At 39.5% G+C, this 14,981-nt stretch overlaps 2 protein-coding genes across 3 annotated transcripts; one reads left to right on the top strand and one right to left on the bottom strand.

The window, feature by feature from the left end:
- Positions 1 to 275: 275 nt before the first annotated feature.
- On the top strand, positions 276 to 9,868 carry cirsr (corepressor of RBPJ and splicing regulator). 2 transcript variants are annotated; one of them, XM_079619789.1, is made up of 10 exons: positions 346 to 524; positions 962 to 1,056; positions 1,183 to 1,256; positions 1,436 to 1,449; positions 2,095 to 2,147; positions 2,228 to 2,276; positions 2,404 to 2,521; positions 6,098 to 6,204; positions 6,497 to 6,582; positions 8,432 to 9,645. In XM_079619789.1, exons 1-10 carry the CDS (start codon positions 453 to 455, stop codon positions 8,916 to 8,918), a joined length of 1,155 nt encoding a protein of 384 aa, XP_079475915.1. In that variant the 5' UTR covers positions 346 to 452; the 3' UTR covers positions 8,919 to 9,645. The 2 variants fall into 2 exon arrangements, with proteins under 2 accessions (XP_079475916.1, XP_079475915.1); XM_079619790.1 differs by lacking the exon at positions 1,436 to 1,449 and having other exon boundaries at positions 276 to 524; positions 1,183 to 1,265; positions 8,432 to 9,868.
- A 2,077-nt stretch (positions 9,869 to 11,945) lies between these two features.
- sp9 (sp9 transcription factor) lies at positions 11,946 to 14,480 on the bottom strand. Its single transcript, XM_079619788.1, has 2 exons — positions 14,359 to 14,480; positions 11,946 to 13,761 (listed from the first exon to the last, which is right to left on the bottom strand). The coding sequence occupies exons 1-2, from the start codon at positions 14,377 to 14,379 to the stop codon at positions 12,463 to 12,465; spliced, it is 1,320 nt and encodes a 439-aa protein (XP_079475914.1). The 5' UTR covers positions 14,380 to 14,480; the 3' UTR covers positions 11,946 to 12,462.
- Between the last annotated feature and the right edge of the window lie 501 nt (positions 14,481 to 14,981).

The raw sequence follows: 14,981 nt of genomic DNA on the forward strand, positions 1-14,981 counted from the left end.
AAATTGATGTTTTTAATAACTTTTAATGATTTACAAATAAAACCAGGGGTCCATTAGAATAAACAATAAATAAATACAAATAAATAAAATAAGATTTTAGAAAGGTAAATAAAAACTGTTCACAGATATTAACACACTTTACAGCTTTATTTTTTCAAACTATATATTGTTTTATGTATTGTTGAACATGAAGGCTTCTTTAATTTATGTTTACGAAATGTAGTTTGAGTTTGAGTTTGTTTATTTATAAAGCACATTTCAACAGTCACAGGACTGACCACAAATGTAACGTTAGCTAATAGAAGTAGCAGCTTATATTATGGAAAATCCCGGATGTGTGCTGTTTGATTGCGTCATAAAGAAGCGCCGCTGCTGGTGTTTTGATGTTGTTCGACGGAAAACGCTAACCTCGGTTTTTAATAACATTTTGGTCGTTACGCTGGGGTTCAAACATGGGGAAATCTTTTGCTAATTTCATGTGCAAGAAAGATTTTCATCCTGCATCAAAATCCAACATAAAGAAGGTAACGTTAAGCGGGAGGTTTTCGCTAGCAAGCTAAGTTGCTATTGCTCTGGGAGTCATCATTGGTTCAGATCTTCTGTTTATATATAACGTTACAGTAGTCAATTTTTGAAGTGGATCAAAAAAGTTAATGAAAGTTGTTCTAAGACAAGAACGGGCATTGTTCAAAATTCATGTATAACTTTGAAGAAAGGTTTTGATCCACTTCAAATGTTGACTAAATTACTGTCACGGCTTGTTTGGTTGTTTCTGAATATGCACTTGTATTTATTCACAAACTTTGATGTGTTTGTTAGTTTGCTCGGTTAATAATCATATAGAAAACAGAGTCTAGTGTCAGATGTTTCCAGAGGAAGACAGGCTCCTTTACTTGAATGTTGAGAGACAAACTGGTGTGTCTGAGGTGCTAAACTCTTCATCACTGTGGTTCTTCCTCAGGTATGGATCGCAGAGCAAAAATTAACCTTCGAGAAGAAGCAGCAGGAGGACTTGATGCAGGCTTACCTGAAGGAGCAGGACACGTACAACAACAGGTCAGAGACGACAGGACTGGGTCTCAGTCTCTCAAACACACAGTCACGTGTGCTGCTGATGTAGTGGGAAATATCTGGCTTTTACCTGGACATTAAAATGGTCCTGTTGGGTGTTTTATGTTCCAGACTGCTGATGGGAGACGATCGTGTGAAAAATGGCCTTAATTTTATGTATGAAGCGCCTCCTGGAGCATCTAAAGGTCAGATACGTTTCCACCGGTTGTTGTGGAGTTATTAAAATAATGTAACTGTAAAAGTCATGACCAAAACTTAAAGACATACAAGATTTTAATCAATCAAAATAGTTAGAAACTGAGAAAAATAAGTTAAAGTAAATAATCATGTTTTTTTTTCTTCTATCATCTTCGACTTCCTGCAGAGGAGGAAAAAGAGGTAAAGTTAATTTCCATGTTAAAGTTTGTTATTTTGCACTGTCAACCTTTTGAATACAAATATTACACTTGAGTGTTTAACCCTTTAAAGTATATCTTAATATCGTATCATATTTGATGGGCATATTTCTAAGGCGTCTGAATTATTAACATGAACAACTTTGCTGAAAAATCTGTTGCGCTTCATCCACTACAAGCCTTCTGTCGTCTGATTGACAGGTCATACTTTGCAAAAGGACTTTTAGCATAATTGTATAAAGTCCGACTTCAGCTTGTTGTGCTTCACATGCCTTTTTGCTGTGAAATCCTTACTGACTTTATTTCAAGTAAACGTAAGAATAACTTTAATATTGTTAGTAATATTTTAAGATGTAGCCTACTTACAAGATTTAACATTTTCTGGAAACTGAAACTGAATACTCGATTCTGATTGGCTGCAGGGTGACCATTAAAAAGTGATGTAGGACACCTAGTAAAGGAGTTCTAAAACCGTTAGATTTCGATTGTAAAACTAATAAAAATATAAACTAATGTGTTATTTGGCAAGTGATCATAGTATAAGTGCCCTTCGAGGTGTCCATTGTCAGGTTACTTATTGCTTACTTATTCTAGTGGCATCTTATAGTTTCACGTTTTTCATCTTTAGGGAGGAGAATCGGAGTACAAGTTTGAGTGGCAGAAAGTAGCTCCTCGTGAAAAGTAAGTTCACTCGCTGATAAGAGATGCTTGATCTCAAATTTGCACTTTTCTGTGTTTCTTACTCATATTTTACTCATCAGGTATGCAAAGGATGACATGAATATTCGAGATCAGCCTTTTGGCATTCAGGTAATGTTTCATTTTGTGGTACACACCTTCATGATTGTAGATTACCAGTTATTGCCCATCCACAAATGTCTGAATGCAGTGAACGTGTGGGCGCTGTGCTTGTTTTCTTGCTCTTGAATTGTTGTAGGTGCGTAATGTGCGCTGCATCAAGTGTCATAAATGGGGTCATGTGAACACGGACCGCGAGTGTCCCCTCTTCGGCCTGTCGGGGATCAACGCCAGCTCTATGCCCAGTGATGAAGCAGGTACACCACTCTTTCCTTATTCACTGAAGGATCAGGGCGAGACAATTCTCAGGGCAGCTGCAATTTCCTGTCCTGTGCTGAAAATCCAGCTTTTAATGTCTATAGCCGTGTTTCCACTGCGGAAACTTTCCCCAGGAACTAGGAACTGTGGGCTGGTACTCGGTGTGTTTACACCGCAGGGTCTAAATGAAGTTCTGGATAAATATTTCCCCCTCCGAAAGTCCCTGCTGGCGAGGTAGTACTTTTTCAAAGTTCAGGAACTTTCGGGGGCGGGACTTGTGCGCTGAACATGCTGATTGGTTGAGTTCACGCCGCATTTTGATTGGATGACTCCACGCAGCATTCTAATTTAACTGCCAATTAATCTATTGCGGTTCGTGGCTTCATGCAGTAAGAGTCTGTCTGCAAATATGGAATTTAATAATAAAAATAAAAACCCGGCTGGACCGACGACGATGTTCGGGCTTTATTAAGCGTATTTGTGTAACAGGAAATTTTCTGCGCGCTCGTCCCAGCCATCTCACGGTCAATGTCCGCATCGTCTAATTTTATAGCATTGCGAGCTTTCTGAACACGCTTTAGTATCAGTGCTCGTCTCTTTTCTGCCGTTTTGTTAATTACCCCGTTAGTAAACCAATACATCACAAACAACTGCAGCACAGTTTGAATCTCCTCCATACTTATTATAAATGTGGCGATCAAAACTGATTACTGTCCATCGCAGACTGGGAGGAGCCGTCGAGCGCAGTTTATAATCTTCCCGGTACTTTAGGCCGCGGTGTAAACACAGAAAGCAACCGGTCTGGGGCAAAAAAAAGTTCCTGGGACAAATTGTTCCGGGTAATTTCGGTGAAAACGCGGCTTATGTGGTGTTTTTAATACGCTTTAAAACAAGCCATGTGTAAATTCATAAGTCGACAGCATTGCTGAGTATTTTCTGCTTAAAACTGCAGTGAACCAAAGACAGTCTCAAAAACACGGTTTGAAATCGCTGGTGTTTCTGACGTTCTCTTTCTGTTGATAGGAAAAAATCAGGTACATTTAGCAATATAGTGGGTGAATATTATATTATTATTATATATAATATATATATATATATATATATATATATGATGTTATGATTAACTAAATGCCTTTCTCCACTGACGTTCTGAGTTTAAAGTGTTTCTGATGATTGTTATTAGCCGAGCATTAGTATTAGTCTGAATCTGAGATGATGAACGGGAACATAGCTTGTGTAACATTAGCAACACATTATTAGCTGTTTGATAGCATAGTCAAGCAAAAGGCTAATCATATTAATTACAGTTATGTGTCCGACATTGTAGAGAGCGATACATAAAACGCATTGCCATTTTGATACATCGACTTTTTGATGAGGCTTTATGAGTGAGTGGAGGCGGGGCATGAACTCACCATTTGGACAAATTAGCATTTTTGTAGTTTTCACAGAGACGATAACTATTCAAATCTTGTTAAAAAACGTTCACTGAAACCCCTGTTCAAAACGCGTTTTCAGGTCCTTAAAACACTCCTGTAAATAGGAAAATTCATAAAAGGTTTTCAGTTGAAAATGGTGTCGTGTAAACGGCCCCTGAGAGTCAGAAGCTTTGAACATCATTGATAGAAAGTCCCGCCTCACACGTCGACGGGATTGGTCACATGTTTGTGACGGTAGGAAACGACGGCGACCTCAAACCGTGTTTTTGAGACTGTCTTTGGTACACTGCAGTTTTAAGGAGAAAATACTCAGCAATGCTGTCGACTTATGAATTTGAAACCGCTAATCATGGTGTTCAAGGTGTAACCGGTCAGTGGCTGCGTCCAAAAACATTAGAAATGCCGTCAGAAGTGGATAACATTGGTTAAAAACGTACATTTAAACACAAACTGACCACCAACCAAACCACAACTTTCAGAAGCCATCTTTATTTTTTAGCTTAATGGTCACGGTCACAGGATTGTGGGATATCAGAGGCAGCGAAGGATATATCTATGCTGCATATTAAAAACACCACAAAGACATGTATTAAAAACTTCACTGATTTTCACCACAGAGGTTTTCTCTTCCTGTAGATGGTGTACACTTTCAGAACTGTAGATGGCGACAGTGTCCAATAATACACCAAGAGTTTCTGTAATACCTGGAGACCTTTCGCAGCCTCATATAGTGATGGCTGTGGGAGCTTGTCTTCACCCTAGAATAAGATAAAGAGGTCATTTTGACATTTGATCTCACAATTCTGACTTTATTTCTCACAATTGTGAGTTATAAAGTCCCAATGTAAGACATTTTTTCATCTCAGAAATCGCGGAGTGACTTTTTAAACTCGTAATTCTGAATTATTTCTCGCAATTGTGAGGGAAAAAAAGGGTAAATTGTGAGATAAAAAGTCACAAATTACCTTATTTTGTTTTTCAGTGGTGGAAACAAGCTTCCACAGATAGCAAACTCATTTCTTTTAAAGGATAAATAATATGATGGAAAAAGTCATACACAAACTACTTGTATAATAATCTAAATATTGTACCCGATTTCAGATTAAAATCACCATTAAAGGGAAATCAAAATTAAAATCTGCTGTCATTTACATATCCTCGTTATTCAAAACCTGTATGACTTTTTGGTCACACTTTAGGGTCCAACTCTCACTGTTAACTATTAACTACAGCTTTTGACCAAATAAACTCCTAATTACTGCTTATTAATAGTTAGTAAGGTAGTTATTAATGTCTTATTCTGCATGATCCTTTAATCCTACTCAATACCTAAACTTAACAAACAATGAAACAACATTGTGTTATGAATCGATTTGAAACAGTTTGCAAAAAATGAAACAAAATGGTAACACTTTAGTTTAGGGTCCAATTCTCACTATTAACTTATTAGCGTGCATATTACTATTATATTGGCTGTTTATCAGTACGGTACTTATAAAGCACATGTTAATGTCTTATTCTGCATGATACTTTAATCCTACTCAATACCTAAACTTAACATGTGCTTTATAAGTACTAATAAACAGCCAATATAATAGTAATATGCTAATAAGTTAATAGTGAGAATTGGACCCTAAACTAAAGTGTGACCATTTTGTTTCATTTTTCAAATGAATGTTTCTTCATAATCATAACATAAATAACTGCCATTTCAACTGGCTGAGGTGAATCATTGAAGCCCGTAGTATGAACAGACAGTTTTGGAACAACATGAGAAAATGATGATCTCCGAATGTTCACTTTTGTGGGCCGGTAACCCCTAAACGTCGAGTTGGTAAAGGTGTGTGTGTGTGTTTTGCTACTTGTGGTTTGCCACAGAGAGCTGGCAGCGCTACAGTAATGTGCATGTTTCTGCAGAGCCGAGATAGATCCTGCTCTCGTGTTGTTATTTGTTGTTTTGATTGGAGGAAACCTCTGCTTCTGCAGAATAATACCTCACCATGCCTCACCCAGCTGGGAGACAAGGGAGTTGATTTGGTGCGTCTTTGTGTGTTAACAAAGCCCGCAGTGAGCATGGCTCCGAGGGGGGGAATGATCACACATTATTTGTTCTGAGAGAGTGATTTGTCCTAACAGGTCCGTCGATGCACCCCTCCGAGTTAATGGCAGAGATGCGAAACAGTGGGTTTGCGCTGAAGAAATGTGTCCTTGGGAGGGACGCCACCATGACTGATCCAGCACAGGTAATCTCCCGGACCCTGCCCAAATATGACCCATGATATCCATGTCTGGAGCACAGCGTGTGATTGCAGAAAAACGTTCAATTATTGAACCGGCGGCTCACGAGCCATTCCCGTCGGCTGAGGGCTTAGACTAGAACTGATGAGAACAACAACCACAATTACAAGAGAGTAGAGATGCTGGATTTCACACTGTGGTTCTGCACAAAAGTACCTTTCTGATTGGCCTCTTGTGTATGTATGGTCAGTGAGTGTGTGTGTGTTGTGTTTGCTAATGTGTGTTGTTGTGCTTCAGGATTTTGTGGCCAGCGAGGAAGAAGACGACCCTGAGGTGGAGTTCCTCAAATCTCTGTCCACCAAACAGAAACAGAAACTGCTTAGGTGTGATTATTTATTACTCAACCGCCTATATTCATAATAATCTAATAGATCATAATTACTATTCATATAATTTGTTATAAATAACAAAGTTATAATATTAATATTTAAATTGTTTGTGCTACATAAGGATAATATCTGTCTTTTTAATACTTTATAAACTAGTTTAATTTCAGTTTTATCTAGCGGTTTATGCGAGTAGTGACATCATAAGCCTATGCCATTTCCGTTACAATAATATGAAAAACTGTGTGTTATATATATATACATACACATATGTAACACACACACTATACTATATACGTAACACACACACTACGTAACACACACTATACTATATACGTAACACACACACTACGTAACACACACTATACTATATACGTAAAACACACACTGTACTATATACTACCGGTCGAAAGTTAGGGGTCGGTAAGATTGTTTAATGCTTTTGAAAGACGTCTCTTATGCTCACCAAGGCTGTCTATTCGATCAAAAAATACAGGAAAAAATTATATATTTTTGCAATTTTAAATATACTCTTTTTTTGTATGTGAGTATACAGTGTAATTTATTTCTGTGACCAAAGCTGAATTTTCAGCATCATTACTCCAGTCTTCAGTGTCACATGATCCTTCAGAAATCAGTATAATATGATAATTTGATGCTCAAGAAACATTTATGATTATTATCATATGATTATATGAAAACCGTGATACTATTTTCAGGCTTCTTCATCGAATAAAAAAGTTCAAAAGAACAGTATATATTTATATTTTATAACATTATAATTGTCTTTTCTGCCACTTTTGATCAATTTATTTGCTTAACCCCTTATATTAGCATCTGCCCACAGCCATTACATATTTAAAACAGTAATATCCTATACTAAACCTAAACTAATCTTTACAAACTATATATCATTTGACAGCTTACAATCTCTAATTTACATATTTTGTGACTGATTTTCAAAATAAATTACAGAGTCGTCGTAATTTATCAATTTGCAACAAGAATATTTTCATTCTCCTAAGGCGTGTTCAGACCTTTATTTTGAAATCGTGATGAACATGAAAAATCATGAAAGAATGGTAGAAACCTCAGTTTGTTTTCATGCCAAGAGTTCAAAAGATAGCATCTGTTCAATTATTTTAGAAAAAAAGGTCTGAAAATATAAAGAAAATAATAATAGATTCAGCATTAGTGATGTGGCAGCGAGCTATAATGCATATACGTGATCTTTTGTGTTTCTTAGAGGTTGAATTAATTTCAAAATCTGCCAAACTTCCAACACTACTTCTGAATAGGATGTCTACTTCATAAATTGTATGAAAATTTTAAAAATAATGGTTCAGATCACTCAAACAACATATGGAAATGGAGGTGCCCTTATATGGGCATTAATGTCAACTAGTGGAAAAGTGTGGTACTGCGCCCAAACACAATCTCACTGAAAGCTTATTTTTTGAGATATCAACCTAACATTTGAAACACAACTTGTTCAGATTTTTGGCTTTGATTTTTTTTTGGTGCATCCACCAGGTTTTGAATATATATATATATATATATATATATAATTAAATTTTTAACATTATACATTTTCATAAATTCAAACTTCTAAAACTTTTTTCTGTTTAACTTTCTTAATTAATTTCACTTCTACAAAAATCTGCCAAATGTCTTCTTTAAAACAAGACCAATCTTACATCTATATTCCAAAACATTCCTGAATTACAACCATTTAAGTTCGGAATGTGCATTTTCATGTCTATTAAAAAAAAGGGGGTATAATAAAAGCACTAATTTATTTATTTTTTAATAATAATTATAACTCTCATCCCCTTCTTCCTGTTAGAAAACTTGACCGTCTTGAAAAGAAAAAAGAAAAGAAGAAGAAGAGTAAAAAGGAGAAAAAGAAGAGCAAAAAGAAGCAGAAAAAGAAGCCGGCCAAGAGTGAGAGTTCCTCCAGCAGCTCCTCAGACAGCAGCGACAGCAGCAGCGACTCCGAGGACGAGAAGGACAAGAAGAAGAAGAAGAAGAGCAAGAGGAGGAGTGACAGCGGCGGCTCTGACAGAGAACACAGTGAGAGAGGGAGGGAGGACACAGAGAGAGGACAGGATAGACACAGGAGGAGAGAGAGAAGCAGGAGTCCTCAGCGATGGAGAGATGAGAAAGAGAGAGGTAAGGAGAGGGACAGGCACACGAGCAGGGAGAAGAGAGACCGGAGCGGAGAACACGAGAAGGGCAAGCGGGAACGAGAGAGAAACGTCAGTCGGGAACGAGGGAGGGGCTCGGAAAAACACGGCAGAAGTGATAGCAGGGATGCAGAGAGGAAGAAATGATCTTCTCTCAGATTAAAGGATTCGTTCAAAGGAAACTTCTTACACAATTGACTCGCCCTCATGTCATTCCAAACTCTGAGCATTTTTAAACGCTTTAAAGCTTAATCGCGCCAAAAGGAGAAAGCAGACCCAGAATAATAGCTCTTGTGCTACACACACATCTAGTTTTAAAGGTGTGCGATACCTTTTGTGTGAAATTCAAGTCATCATTCTTGTAAATATTCCCCTTTGCTGGAAGTTCTGTCGGTCTGCTGAGAACCAATGACACATGAGAGTATCCGGAGCTTTAGGGAAGGGAACGTAATAGATTTGTTAAATGAGATGTTTAAATCTATATATATTTTTAATTTCCTTTTTCTGTTTGAGTCATGAGAGTTTGGACTGACGTGAGGGTTAGTAAATGAGGACCGAATCTGAAAAGTTTTGGGTAATAAATAGTTTCTGTGGTTGGCTTTCCGTTGACTGGCGGCTCTGGGGATTTCTCCAGGAGAGGGCGCCATGAGAATGTAGAAACTGAACCTGTTATACACCAGGAATTAAACTCATTCTTTCAGTGTTTTCCATACATTTGCCTCACTCCCAGTTCAACACATGTTCTCCTTTCTTTAAGCATTTAGCCCTCCTCAAATGTGATGTGTGTTTGACTCATTGAGAGAGTATATGTTCCACACACAATAACCTGAATGGTTTATTTTGCAGTCTGTTCATTAAACTATGATTTATGGTTTTTGTGGCTCCTTTCTTAATCCTTACCTCAAGTCAGTTTATAAATATGTCTGAAATACAGGTATAAATGTGGTTTAAAACTTGATGCCAGTTACAACTCTACAACCTCATCCGTCTGATGGAAGACTAAAATTAGTTGGTTAAATGGGATTTGTAGTTTTTCGCTAATTTTAGAGGTCTATTTTGGTAGTTGTGATTGTTATAAATTCAGGATGACCTCTTTTATTATTATAATTATTGTTTAGCTACAAATGAATGTTCAACAACTGGCAAATTGGCGAAATCGAGCTGATATATAAATATAACTGAATACAACTATTCCTCATAGAAGTGATGGTGTTCAAAAACTGAAAATATATTGGTAATATGATAAAACTGGCAACGAATATGTCAGGGCGCATGGTTTATACACGTAAGACCAACATGATTTTTAAATGCCTGAAATATAAGTGTTTCTCTCAACATCACATTAATCGATCAGATAAAATAAAAAAACCAAGGCATCATCAAGGCTGGTCATGAGGTAACAAAAAGTCGATTCAAATGCAATCCAATTGTTTTGGTTAGGCTAAGAATTTAAACACTGACTACTTTAGTTTCTGCGTGTCACTAGAAAACATATTAATAACCCACTGAATGACAGTAAAACATTAGCATTGGTATGTAATTATTTATAACGATAATCGTTTAATCTGTAAACATGATCTGCGCTTGATATTTTCTGGCCAAAAGGGAGATGAAAGAGTAGCACCGCTCCGGCAGCGCGGGAAAATCACATCGTCACGGCTGAGTTTCCCGCGCTGCGGCCGGAGCGGCGCTCCTCTTTGATCACTCTTTTATTACCGCGCGCAAACAAAGCTGACTTTTGCCTCGCGCGCAGTCAGAGGGCATTCCAGAAAAACGCGAACAAAAGGCCGTGAGTGACAGCGCTACTGTCCGCAACCCCAGGCGCATCATTCGCCTCCAAAGGACTGAAAAGCACTTAGATCTTGTCCATGTATAAGCTCCCGTTTGTAAACCTTAATAGAACCATATAATTGTAAAGCGTGCTCGTGAATGCCTTCACGCCCAAATAGCGCTCATTTCCGTAACACAAATTTTGAATTGTGTGCAATAAAATCGTTGCATCCTACATTAACTTTTAAAAGACTGAGAATTGTGTTCGGCACACCTGCGAGACTATTTGGAGAAAACATTGCCTGTACGGAAATTGCGTTTTGGTGTATGTGTCTATTTTTAAACCTATTTGACCACTACATTTTACAGTTTAATTATTTATAAACTATGCTTTTTTTTTTATTCGTTATTTGCAAAATGTTATCAGGTTTTCACGAGGTCGTTAAATGATAATGGACCATTTTCTGTTTGTGTATTTTTTTTTTTTTTTTCCTGAATAGGCTGCGGCCACCAACCAGCGCACAAAAGGAAATGAAAATAATTTTAGTCTATTGCCTTCTGGTCAATTTACCTTGTAGCACAGAAAGCTAACGAGTTCCCAGGCAGGGCTCGAGCTGTAATTATTCCGCCGGGTTTTGTGGGATCGGACGCTGCACTGGATAAACACAAAGAAGTCAGAGAGCATCCTTGAACCTTTTCAGTACAGGGCCACTGATATTCAAATAACAGCCAGGGACCATTTGACTGCGAGAGCATTTTAAATTCAGCATTTGCATAAGGCCTCTCCCAATTTCCCCATTCAAAAGTGGCACCCAGAAAAGGCAAGAAAAAAAGAAAGGAAGAAAAAAAAACTGTTCCCATAACACCAAATCAAGAGTAGCGTTTTATAAAAGCTAAACGATGCTTTATGCCTTCAGCCCTCTCTTCGATGGACATTTTCCGTTTGACATGCAAATTTAAGCAGTTAATTTGAGCAATTCAAATAAATATTCAGAGGCCCTTTGTCACTGAATCCCCTCGGAAAATGTGCGATAAAGAGCTGCTGAACAAATGATGTCTCGGAGAGTAATTAGATATTTGATAAGACACGAATCCCTAATCGCCAATACAAGACACATGGGGCTGCGATGTGCTCCAAGTCATAATTAATACTATTTAACAAGATATTCATTTGGACAAAATGCCTTTCTGGGGAATTAACTATTGATTTATCCCAATGGGACAAAAAAAAAAAAAAAAAAAACGGGTCTACCGATATTTATTTTCCTCCCCAGAAAAATGTAAATATATATTCGTAATAATTATGCGCAGTCTGCACGGTTTCAATTTAGACTAGCGAAGCCACATTGGGATTACAATAATTTTGATGAAAACATTTGCATCAGACAACCCAAGATTTAGATTTTAAATCCCTTTAATTACAAAATGAAAGCCTTATAAGCGTGACTTTATACAATTAAACATTTATATATTTTGAGCAAGGTAAAGGAAAGGTTAAATGAATTTTAAATAGCTGTGTAACATACATACTTGACATCCACAAAGTGCGTCGAAAGGAAAGAAAAATTCCCTGAATTTCAGGATCCACCACAAAACAATCATAACATTTACAGGAAAAAAAAAATAACATGTTATTTTTTGTGGATATATGTACACATTTATAGCTCAACCGGCAGCCGTGGTTATTTTAGTTCCCTCTTTTTGCCCAACACTGATTCCACAACAAATGTCCACCGTTAAAACACTGAGCCTTGAAGACTTGATCGTCCTGCAAGCTGAAGCGTTCGTCTGTGCGCGGCAGAAACAGCCAGTGTTCATTTGCTCTTTCTCGCTCGTTTTTCTAAGAAATGGAGAGTTTGTCGCATACTCCAGTCCAGACCCGTTTCCCTTTCTCGAGGAAAATGCGTTCAGTAAGTCGCGCTCAGGACTCGTGGTGCGGAGACTGGTCTTTGACCGTGACCCGCGGGTTTACCCCGTCTAAAATCAGTTCTGGGGACTCAGACCTGGGGGTCTCCAGGTTGCTGGTGTCGGTGTCGCTGTCGCTGCCCTTTTTGCCTCCGCCTCCAGCGGTGTGTGTTTTGATGTGTTTGCTCAAGTGGTCGCTCCTCATGAAGCGCTTGTTGCACACCGGGCACGCAAACCGCTTCTCCCCCGTGTGAGTGCGCAGGTGCCTCTGGAGCTCGTCGGACCTGGTGAAGCGTTTCCCACAAAAGAGCCAGTTGCACACAAATGGCCTCTCGCCAGTGTGCCACCTCAGATGCGCTTTGAGGTGAGAGGTTTTCCCGTAGACTTTCCCGCAGCCCGGGATGTGACAGCTATGAAGTCCTTTCCTCCGTAGGCTGGCGCCCGCAGGCCCGAGCCGCTCAGCCTCCTGGCAGTTCGGGCAGTCGCATGTGGCCCGTCCGGAGTATCTCCGTGAGGACCGGGACGAGGTCCCTATCCCCGAGCTGGCGCCTGATATCATAGCGTTAGTGGCCGACGCGTCCGTGTAAGTGGGTATCACAGTTTTGAACCCCTCCTGGGTCAACAGGTGTTGGCTGGTCGACAGGAGGTGGGACGCGGTGGGGCTGATGCCAGTGGAGCTGAACGCGGAGTGCGTGAGGCTCGAGAAGTCCGGATTGTAGCCGCTTAGTTGGGAGTGAATAGCTTGTGGGGTTCCGGAGTGCAGCGAACTTTGCAAAGTGCCGGCCGGATTTTGAACCTCGAGCCACGAGCCCGGGTTTGTGTGCACGTCCCACCACGCGGACGCGCCGTTGGCCACCTCACCCGAGATGGTGGAGTGAAACCCGGACTTGTACCACGATTCATAAGGGTGCGCCATGCCGACTCGCGGATAAAGAGTCTCTGCTGAGGAGTGAACTTTGGAAATGAAGGCGGACTGTCCCGAGTCCTGCGAGGAAACGCTCGCCGTGTTGGAGAACAAGCTGCTGTATTCTGCGGAGAAGGCGGAGGAGGTTGGCGAGGTCGAGGCCAGGCAGAAAGCGCTGTTGCCGGTGCCGGTGCTGCTCGTTAGTCCGGAGCTGCTTCGGCTTGTGGCGACGGTGAATCCGGGCAGGCTGGAGCCCAAGTTGCAGCTCGACGAGGATCTTTTCCAGGGATGAAATCCGCCTTTGGAGAACGCGCTGGAGTCGGGGAGAGTCGTGAGGGGACTGGTGTTGCCAATTTTGTTGCAGGTTGCAGCCAGCATCGCTAAAGGGGTAGTTCCAAACCTCGGCTCTTCCTGTTTGGATGAAAAGTTGATGCTCTTTACTAGACTATAAAACATAGTTGGGGTGTTTTGAAAAGCAAACAAGTCTAAACCATTTGCCAGATACAACCAAAACACGAACATTCGCTGATGCCCTTGTGCATATTTCCTACAAGTTATCAAATAAGTTGTCATGTTTTAAACATGTTTTAAAAAGGTCATTAACAAAGAATCTCACGTTTAAATTTTTGCAGTATTGATATTTTTTTTATTAAAAAAATAAGCACTCTTACAAATGTCACTGTTATTATTATTCCCCTGAATGAATTCTTTCGCTGAACAGGGTTTTCGAGTTTTCAACTGTTTCATTTTCGCCTCTTCAAATCAGCGCATTGATTTTCAGATTTCTTTAAAGCACTAGTACTAGTAAATAAAAAATAGACAATAAAAAAAAAAACGTTTTGAAATGTAAAAAGGTTCTCTTTTAGGCATACTTATATTTTTTTTAGAATGTAAATAAAAGTCGTTCAAAACTTTAAAGGCAAGCAAGCAACAATGAAATGTCAACACCAATGGTGAAACTAACAGCAAAAATGCATCGAATTAAAATACATGTCAATGTTTACTTACCCCAAGTATAGACGTAGCCATATCCAGGGCCTTTCCTAGACAGCTAGTTGAAGAGAACAATGAGTGAGTGTTCCAGTGTGACTGAGGGACAGCGCGCTGAAGCTTTACTCTCTCTACTCGAGTTGTATAGTGAGCGCGTGCTTTGAAGTACAGCTGGCTGCGATACCCAGCCAATCTTAGCGCGCGACGACTCGCGTCCGACCAATGAGCGACGCGACCATGACAGAAATACTAAAGCTGCACGTCAATCAATGACTGGGGTACTGGTCCCACTGCCAAGCAATAAGCCATCAGCTATTTTTCATCATTTTGTATATATATATATAACTATGGCCATCAAGGCGTAGTATCTGCACAGACTTTAGCGCTCAGCTCATATTGGTATTTAATAGGCATCCTCCGATGGTAAGCGTCTCATCTTGATTTTATGCATGATATCTGTTTCGTGTGTTGATGTGCAAACGGATATCCTTAAAATCCACACGCGTAACCGTTCGCAGCTTCCATGTGTGATTTTAGTGATGTGTTTATTTTGTAGGTCGTTTCATTGTGATTTGATGTACGGATTAAAGGGATGGCGATATTTCTGGTTAGCGTTATTATACAGTGACATTACGCTGCAT

Source organism: Phoxinus phoxinus (assembly GCF_949152265.1).
Source record: "Phoxinus phoxinus genome assembly, chromosome: 7".
NCBI lineage: Eukaryota > Metazoa > Chordata > Actinopteri > Cypriniformes > Leuciscidae > Phoxinus > Phoxinus phoxinus.